General features: G+C 24.1%; 3 protein-coding genes across 3 annotated transcripts; 2 read left to right on the top strand and 1 right to left on the bottom strand.

Annotated features, from left to right (window-relative positions):
• Positions 1-1,320: 1,320 nt before the first annotated feature.
• On the top strand, positions 1,321-2,226 carry PCHAS_0520400 (ADP/ATP transporter on adenylate translocase, putative; the record flags this gene model as incomplete). Its single annotated transcript, XM_739170.1, has 1 exon — positions 1,321-2,226. One exon carries the CDS (start codon positions 1,321-1,323, stop codon positions 2,224-2,226), a length of 906 nt encoding a protein of 301 aa, XP_744263.1.
• Positions 2,227-2,954: 728 nt separating this feature from the next.
• PCHAS_0520300 (conserved Plasmodium protein, unknown function) lies at positions 2,955-6,556 on the bottom strand (the record flags this gene model as incomplete). The annotated part of the gene is made up of 12 exons (XM_016800202.1): positions 2,955-3,210; positions 3,435-3,715; positions 3,845-4,146; positions 4,283-4,501; positions 4,617-4,722; positions 4,870-4,935; positions 5,065-5,171; positions 5,270-5,406; positions 5,480-5,688; positions 5,797-5,895; positions 6,058-6,172; positions 6,321-6,556. The coding sequence occupies 12 exons, from the start codon at positions 6,554-6,556 to the stop codon at positions 2,955-2,957; spliced, it is 2,133 nt and encodes a 710-aa protein (XP_016655232.1).
• Positions 6,557-8,178: 1,622 nt separating this feature from the next.
• PCHAS_0520200 (pyruvate kinase 2, putative) lies at positions 8,179-10,383 on the top strand (the record flags this gene model as incomplete). The annotated part of the gene is made up of 1 exon (XM_737195.2): positions 8,179-10,383. One exon carries the CDS (start codon positions 8,179-8,181, stop codon positions 10,381-10,383), a length of 2,205 nt encoding a protein of 734 aa, XP_742288.2.
• Between the last annotated feature and the right edge of the window lie 172 nt (positions 10,384-10,555).

Here is a 10,555-nt window from a genome sequence, read left to right as displayed (position 1 = left end):
AAAAAAAATACCATAAATAAATAATAAAAAAAGTAGCTTGAATTATATTATATAGGGCACAAAAATATTTTTATGGATATATATATTGCCTACTACAAACCCAAATGGGGGAAATAAATAAAAAATTATGGCAATAAATTATAATAAAAATAATAAAAAAATACGCATGCATCAAGAAAATAATATCTTCCATTTTTAATATGATAAAAAGAAACCCGCATTAAAAAATAATTAATAAATAAATTAATTAAATAAATATTTATTTATTATATATATAATACTCAATAAAAACATCTTTAAAATGGTTTTATGAAACTTAAACAATTTTATGGATTCTAGATTATTCAATAAAATCATTAAAATTTAACAAGGATAAAAAATACAGGGGAATATAATATTTAACTGTAAATAATAAGATAAAGTAAAATTAATCCTGAAATAATGCCAACGAAAGTAAATACGAAATACCACATAAATTATTATATGTATGATTAGTACATATTTTACATTCTCCTTATATATGTTAATATACTTCCATATTTATTAACAAAATGCTTAATCGATCAAAAAAAATAATGAATTAAAAAAGCCTTTACTTAACAGTATTCTTACATATTTTACCGATTACAATTTTATTTGTTTTTTCCAGTCCGCATAAATGTATTCATAATTTATATACATATTATATTTGTATCTTGAATATTTTTATTCTTCTATATTTTAATGGGATGACCAATTTTTCACATTATTTGTATATTACCCAAACCTTAAATTCATATTAAAAAAAAACAGACCGTTTCGTATATACATATATGTAATATGCGCGCACATCATTTTTATGTAATATATAAACAGGAAAAATATAATTATATGCATATTTACTCCTTTCTTTCAGATAAAATTTTAATGTAGTGGCTAAATATTTTACAATAAAAGCTATATTTAATAAAACAAAAGCTATATTTAATAAAACAAAAGCTAATCCATGATAAAATATGCAGAGTACAAGTTTATTTGAAGTTAAATATCTTATTTCAAAAAATTGTATAATAACAAATTATATATATTTTTTTTTATGTGTATAGAATATACAAATGTATTTTTGTAAAATTTAATATTTTTCAATAATATATCATATATATATATATTTGAAAAATAAAAATATCCATTTTTTTGGTTTTTTATTACCCAGAAATTCGATTTATATTCTATTTGAATAACATAGAAATATATAATTTCTGTAGTAATTTTATCAATTTTTACGTAAAAAGGAAATAAATATAAAACAATTTATTTTTTTTATTTTTATATTTATTCAAAATGAGTGGAGATTTCAAAACAAGCTTTGCTGCTGATTTTTTAATGGGCGGTGTATCCGCCGCTATTTCAAAAACAGTAGTTGCCCCAATCGAAAGAGTAAAAATGTTAATACAAACACAAGACTCTATACCTGAAATAAAATCCGGTCAAGTCGAAAGATATTCTGGGCTAATCAACTGCTTTAAAAGAGTATCACAAGAACAGGGTGTTTCATCATTATGGAGAGGAAATATGGCAAATATTATTCGATATTTCCCAACGCAAGCTTTTAATTTTGCTTTCAAGGATTATTTTAAAAATATATTTCCAAGATATGATCAAAATTCAGAATTTGCAAAGTTTTTTTGTGTTAATATATTATCGGGAGCAACTGCAGGAGCTGTTTCTTTACTTATAGTTTATCCTTTAGATTTTGCAAGGACAAGGTTAGCATCCGATATAGGAAAAGGAAAAGATAGAGAATTTAATGGGTTATTTGATTGCTTAAAAAAAATATACAAGCAAACAGGATTATTATCATTATATAGTGGCTTTGGTATTTCAGTTACGGGTATCATTGTGTATAGAGGTTCATATTTTGGCTTATACGATAGTGCAAAAGCCATATTATTTAATAATGATCAAAATACAAGTATTGTTTTGAAATGGTCAGTTGCACAATCAGTTACTATTTTGGCTGGTTTAATTTCATATCCATTTGATACAGTCAGGAGAAGAATGATGATGATGTCAGGTAGAAAAGCAAAAGAAGATATTCAATATAAAAATACCATAGATTGTTGGCTTAAAATATTAAAACATGAAGGTATTAGTGGATTTTTCAAAGGAGCATGGGCTAACGTTATTAGAGGAGCTGGTGGTGCTCTTGTCCTTGTTTTTTATGACGAATTGCAAAGATTGCTTTAACGGAATAAAACAGCGATGAAAAAAAATGTTTGTATTCATATACTAAGCATGTAGCTATTCATATTTATTAACATAGGAAAAATATTAAATATGTTGATATAAAATATACTTCTTCGATTTGTAAAATGTATTACATATATTTGCATTTGTGTAAAAATATTACGTAATATATTATAAGATGACTTAAAAGTTGCTTATAATTTCAAGGAAGCCACTTTGAGATATCATAATTTTTTAATTATTACAGTGTACAATAATAAATTATATAATGAATGTATATTACTCATTTATATATTTATGCATTGTTATATATGCATTTTTTTAATGCATATTTTATTCCAAATATGTATCAAAATTATTTTTATTTTTTTGTGCGTAACGGAATATTACATGCATAATTATATATATCCATGTTGTATATGCATAACTATATATATCCATGTTGTATATGCATAATTATATATATCCATGTTGTATATGCATAATCATACATATACCATTATATGGGTTGTATGCATTTTTTATTTAAAATTGGTCGTTATTTTACTAATGTAATAACAACTACCACTTGTTTATATTTTTTTTTGGTACCAAGAAAAAACAATAGCAAACTATTTTAATGAAGCATAATAAAACTGAATATCAGTTTGTGTATATACAACTTAATATGAAACCCAAAAGGGTGTACCCACACGTTTAGAATAATACGGGTGGTTTTATTATATAATTTACAAATTTATTGTTGCGCTTAAATATGAAGAAAAATAATTCATTAGTTTGTAAAAAGAATTATCTTCATCTGATTTTGAGTTTATTATATCATTTAAAATATTTTTATCAAACTGAGTTAATTTATTTTTTGTGGAAGATACAAATCTGTCGTATAAAAACAATCCTAAAACTACATGCTCAATTGAACATTCTTTTTTTCTCAACAGAATCGAAATACTGATACACAGCAATTCGCAAATTCCTATATGATGTCTGTATAAAAAAATACATCCAAAAAAACATATATTATTTAACATTTAAATATGAAAAATAGTTATATATGTATATACCATCAAAATAGCACTGTATAATGCTTTATCAATGATAAATCAACCAAATAAGAATTATTGCTTTATATAGGGAAAACATATATATAATATTATACACACATATATGCAATATTAGTCTATTGAAGACCGAATTGCATAAAAACTTACATGGTTAGGGTTGATAAATCCGAGGCCATATGAAAATACTTTTGTATTATAGATTCAGATATATCACTCATTTCAGTAAATTCATAATCTGGAATATTACCTTTTTTTAAATAATTATATTCATTATTTAGATCAAAGTAATAATCAAATATTTTTTTTTGTTCATCATTATCTGTCATTCGTAATATTTCATCGATAATTTCATCATCGTCTCCAAAGTTTAGATCAAACAGAAAATCAAAACGCGCTAACAAATTCCCCTTTATATATGTATTAAATTCCTGTAAAAATAGTATACAACAATTTTTTGGATATGTATAGTCAATAGGATTGGGAAAATGCATAGAGTATCAATATCTCTTTGCATATTTATTTAATATTTGTGGGTAGTGTGTATAGCAATTTCTTACACATTCGTTTCGGATATATGGCTTTACAGCATAGACCCAAAAGGTTGTTGAAATAGGAACGGAATGTTTTTTGTTTCTGTATACCCCATTTTTTAATATTTCCTCTAGTGCATAAATTTGAGAACTACTAAAATTATTTATATTTATAACTAATATGTCATATTTTTGTGTTAACAATATACTAAACGAATCAACTTTCACATTTAACATTTTAATATTGCAAAAATAGTTGCAAAATTTAACGATTTCGGTCATTATTATTTCATCTGAGCATATGAAAAAACAATGGGGCCCTCTTATCCCTATATATATCAATAATAAAGTAGTACCCATTGAATATATAAGTATATACATGAAAATTATCATGATACAACTAATAGTATATATATATTTCTCATAACATACTAAAGGAAACTATACAGATTTGTGTTTGTTTACTTTTTAATGGGTGTTCCTTGATGCTACAACTATTTATAGACTTTCCAATGTTTATCTTATTAAATATATGATATGCTGATATATCTAATTTTGAATATTTTAAAAAATTACTACTTATGCTAATTAAAATTAGGGAAAGTTTTGTTGTTTTGCATATTTTATTCAAACAGAAATTATCATTCGGAATCTTTAGAATATTAAAAATGATTTTTTTCATATCTGCTTGGTTGTAAACAAATGTGTGGGGGGAAAATTGTGTTTATACATACATATATGCATATCTGATGTTACACTGATCATTTGTGTTTACACATATTCATCTGAATTAACATACCGAATAAATTTTGGTCCTTTATAAAGCAGTTAAATTTTTGCATCAGTAAGGATGGGTCCAAACTTCCAATCAATGCTAGTTTTCCGCTTTCAAACTTTTTTATTTCCTTAAAATATATAATGTGTATATACATAATTTCATATAAAAATATAATATGATGTGTATAAATAATTACATATATTGTATACATATTTTATCATCATCATTCTAATTATTATCAATGCGATATATACATGTTTTTTTTCATAATTACATGCCCCCTATAGTTTAACAGCCAAAGGGTATTAGTATGTGCCCCTTTAGAACCATTTTTGCTTAACTAAAAAAAATATAAAATAACTTTTAAATAATAATCATACAATGTTATATTACCAAACATAGATAAATATGTTTCTGCGCTATTTTTGTCTCTATATGTTTTGTCAAATTTCATATGTGCAATACAAACCTCATCAGGAATCGGTACAACGATTAAGTTGTATTTTAACCCATTTTCAAATAGTTCATTTTTTTCACTGACGTCGTGATATAATACATCAAACGTTATACATTCATCTAAATATTGAAAAAAAATATAAACAAATATATATAACCGTACACATAAGTATAGACATTAATAAAAAGGTATTGAAAGCATGATATGAAAATATAACCTTTGCTGTTGTATTCGTCCATCTCTTTGGTAAATGAAAATGTTAAGATATAAAAATTTTTGAATTTTCTTTTTATGATTATTTCTTCATATTCTTTGGTAAAGCATATGCTACATTTCCCCTTATATTTGTTGCTTCTGTTAAAAATAAAGAAAAAAATATATCCCATTCTCACATATGCATATATATTTTTTTTTTCAAAAGTTTTACTTATTAACTCCCCCAAGTTTAAAGGTCTTTACAATTATATTTTGATAAGGCATGTATTTATGTGAACAATCACATATTCTCATATAAAAAGTTTTATATAAGAAACTTTTTTTATCTTTTCGTATAAGTGTAGCATTAATAAGTTCAATCACTTCATAAATATTTTTCTCTAGCTTGTTTGATTTGCTTAGATTAGTAATACAATCCGTCTGATCATAAAAATAAAGAACATGTTTATACATGTATAGTCATATAAACAAATACGAATAATGTGGTTGCTCTTAAATATTTAATTTGTTAGTTAAATTATTTAATACCTTTATAGGGGTATTAATAGGAACAAGAATAATAGTAAAAAATTTATTCTTTAATAAAATTTCCAAATAATTTATAAAATCTTTTTTATCATTTTCATTCTGTTTGTAGTATAATATATGTATGATGTTTTTTTAATTTAACTATTATATGAATATTGTATCTAACATATTTTTAGTTCATATAAATCATATGTCTCTATATATGTATTCCTATTAATATGTTCACAAATAATTAAGCATATGGAATTAATTATATGTTACCCTAAAATTTTCTAAAAACTCCGAAAATAAAATGTACACTGTTTTGTTGAATTTTTTGGTAAACGAAATAAAGTTTGTAGTTATCTGGCAGTCGTCATATAATCCTGAGTCTATTCTATATTTCGAAGAACACACAAAATGGAAAATATAATAATAAGTAAAAATATAACACATAATAATAAAACATATGTATATTATACTACATTATTATATCATAATATATATGCACACAATGCATGCATATTATTTTCCTTAGAACTAACATTTTTATTATGTCCACATATAGAACAATTTCAAAAAAATGGTTGTTTTTATAAAAATTGGTGTATATATTTTTTAGGATTATTTTAAAATAATGTTTTAATATAATATTTTTAAAACATTTTTCGTTAGTAACCACATTTGATAAAACCGTCTTTTCTTTGTTATCATCTTCTGGTACATTACAATATTCCCTTTTGGTGTTTTTCACTTTTTTTTTATATTTATTAAAAATCATTTTTCATATGTTATATGAATATTAGCCATAAACAAATATTTCAAACGATATATTTAGAAGAAACATGCATTTATAATAACATAGTCAATAAAAATTTCATAGACGCAAGTTATATTTCAGTGATCATATTATTACCATCCATTATTTTTAACAGTATTTTATACTATTTATTTCATGAATTATTCAAACATGTGATTTTCTAAAGATATATCTAGTATTAATTTTAATATAACTATATATATTTTTTTTTACATGTGTATATACACATTAATCATAGCTTAAAAGATCCTGCTTCCCCCCAATATATTCATTTTCTCTATATATAGTTATTTTACATTTTGGAATCATCATATTTATGTTAACACTTTTAAAATACGTGCAATAAACATAAAATTGAATAAAAAAAAATTTCGAGCATCACTCAAAAACCAGGAATATAGAAAATCCTTGGCATGTACATGACCATGACAATTTTTTTTTCAATTTTAATAAAAATCACATTTAAAGGAATATTAGACTGTAGATATGTTATATACCCTTTTGGCTAGTTTTTATGAAATATAATTCCTTAATTTCCATGGTTTTAGTTTTACAACATGTAGCATGTATGAGTATGATATAGTCATATATATGGTAAAAAATTATTAGATTATAAATAGGTGTAATTATTTTCACGATTCATAAATAATTACTGTTGTTTTCTTATTATCTGTATTGTTTACGAATACGAAAAGTTTTCAAAAAAAATATGATGTGTATGTGCATGGCGATGTAGATCGACACATACTATACACCTATTCAAAATGTAACCCGTTTTTATGTAAAATACTTTTTACTTCACATTTTACTCCTCGCGAAAGAGTAAAAAAAATGAATAATTGCAATATTATAGAAAAATTGTATGATAAAAATTGCCAAGAAAATACAACATTTTTTATTGAATACAATAGGGCACATTTCTATATCATAAAATATGAATTTGGTTTAGTTTCGACAAAATAATATACCAAAAAATGAAAATAAAAAAGAATTAAATTTTCATACTTAAAAAAAGTTATATTCTTTTTGTATTCTTTGTAATATAATCATATTTCTTAAATGATCTAGTGTGTTGGGATACAGAAAAATTAAATCTAACACCATAACGGGGAAAAAGTATGCCTATATTGCACGCACAAAAATATATATTTTTATGTGGATGAAAAAAAATAATATTATCTTTTTTACTTTCCATAATTAAATTTATAGATTCACGGAAAATAAATCAGTAAAACATGATATATTAAAAAAAACTAAATATATTTTTTATTATTTCAAATGAAATGAAAAAAGGCTGAGGTAAATAATTTTAAAATAAAAAAAAATAAAATTGGAATATGCTTACTATTTCGACATTTGGTGTTTTGAAAAAAGATGTATGTATTATACACATTCGGAAGTTCATGTAAACAAACAAATAAATAAATTATACATACCTATAAATATCTTTAATATATGTATATATGCGTATGCCCTATCTATATGCTTCCTACTTGGCAAACATATACACTTTAAAGGGCTAACCTGGTGTCAATATTACGTAAAAAATTGGCTTATAAAATATAAGTATATTCAATAATAAAATGAGGTTACTTTGTTTTTACCTCATCGCAGAATTAATAACATGTTTTGTTTACGGGCTAAAGAATAATTCACATTTGAATAATTTGGACCTACAACACACAGGAGATGGATTCTTATTTTTGAATAATGCTTATATAAATAAGACTTTAGAAAGTAAAAGAAATAGGATAACAGCAAAAGCAGCATCAGGAAAAAAGAGAAATGCAATATATTCACAAAATAATTTTGACGATTTACAAATTTCAAACATTAGTAATACAAATACAAAAAAAAATAAAATATCATTTACAAAATGTAAACAAATAGCCACAGTAGGACCAGCAACGGAAATGCTTGAAAATCTTGAAAAATTATACTTAAGTGGAATTGATGTATTTAGATTAAATTTTTCTCATGGTCCCAAAAGTATTAAAAAGTATATAATTAATGCTATAAGAATATTAGAAAAAAAATATAATACATCAATTGGAATATTAGGGGATATACAAGGTCCCAAAATAAGAATAGGAGAGTTTGAAAAAAATGAACAAAATCAAATTGATGATGAAAAAAATACATTTGTAGAATTAAAGGAAGGAGATACCTTTTCCTTTGATTTGTCAAACAAGCTAGGAAATAAAAATAGAGTGTTTTTAAATTATCCAGATTTATTAAAAAATGTAAAACCAGGGCAAATAATATTGCTTGATGATGGGAACTTAAAAATGAAAGTAGAAGGTATTGCATATACTAGCGATCAAGATATATCAGTAAAAGCCACAGTTTTAACAGGAGGAAAACTATATAGCAAAAAGGGATTTTGTATTCCAAATATGATAATGCCAATAGAGGTATTGAGTGAAAAAGATATAAAAGATATACTATTTTGTATTAATGAAGGCGTGGATTATTTAGGTTATTCCTTTGTACAAACTGAATATGATTTAATGTTTTTAAAAAATATTATTAATGATTATTATGAAAGTGATTTTTATAAAAATATAAAAAAAAATCGAATCGTTTATGACGTAAATGAATTACAATATAAAGATTATGACGATGACACCGATTTTTATATAAAAGAAATAAATGATTATTATAATAATTATTATTTAAAAAATTATCACACATATAAACAAATATACAATGTGTATAAAAATAATAATTTAGATGTTGGGGACATGGACCAAGAGATGAATGATCGTGATACACACTTCGAAAGTGCCAATTCAGCTAGTCCCAGTTTTGGAGAAAGTTCCTCATTTAATAAAAATTTGGATAATGAAATATCTAAGTATACTCTTAATAAGGATGTGAATAAGATATTCATAATTTCGAAAATTGAAAAACCATCCGCTGTTAAAAATTTAGATAATATTATAAAATTATCGGACGGTATTATGATTGCAAGGGGTGATTTAGGAATTGAAACGAATTTATCGAATTTACCAATATTGCAAAAAAAAATAATAAATTTATGTAAAACAAAATATAACAAAATAGTTATTGTGGCTACACAAATGCTAGAAAGTATGAGATTTATACCATCTCCTACAAGAGCTGAAGTTACTGATGTTGCTACTGCTCTTTATGATGGAGCTGATTGTGTTATGCTATCAGCTGAAACAGCCACTGGAAAATATCCTATATTATCATCTTCAACACAAAATAGTATAATACAAAATGTGGAGAAGGATTATTATTTTTATGAATATACACAGAAAAAAGCAGAAAACGCTAATAACAATAATATAAGCTTTGTGAATACACATAATCATTTGAAACAATTTGGAAGTATTTCCGATACATCAAGTGCACACCAAAAAAAAACACCCTCAGATACCTCCCATTTTGATAAATTAATATACAGTATAAGAGATATAAGCAACAATATAAACCTCAAATCTATAGTTTTGTTTTCTAATGACTTTAATAAAATACTAAAATTAAGTAATTTAAAAACTAAAGCCCCAATTGTTGTTATAACTGACAATAAAAATTTGTCACGAAAATTACAATTACCATGGGGTATATATCCATACTATTCAAGTATAGAAACTGGTACGAATAAAGATTTTATATCCTTAATTAATTATGGGTGTCAAATTTCAAAACAAGAAGGTTTTGTTACTTCACCTGATGAATATTCGCTTGTTACATTTACTGAAAATATAAAAAATTCGGCTAATTTGATTTATTTATGTCAACCATGTTTAGAAAACTAAACATTGGCTTGTTTCCCATAAAAAAAAAGGAAGTAGCAACTTTTTTTCGCGATAAAGCGATGAGAGTATGATATACATTTACCCATTCATTTATTTATACTCATCTTCGTGTACATTTTCAACACAATTATTATGTTTGTTTCTGTATTTTTATTTTTTCTTTTATGAACAC

This window comes from Plasmodium chabaudi (genome assembly GCF_900002335.3).
Source record: "Plasmodium chabaudi chabaudi strain AS genome assembly, chromosome: 5".
Taxonomy (NCBI): domain Eukaryota; phylum Apicomplexa; class Aconoidasida; order Haemosporida; family Plasmodiidae; genus Plasmodium; species Plasmodium chabaudi.
The sequence above is the reverse complement of the archived record's forward strand: the minus strand, read 5'-3'. Positions and strand labels throughout refer to the sequence as shown.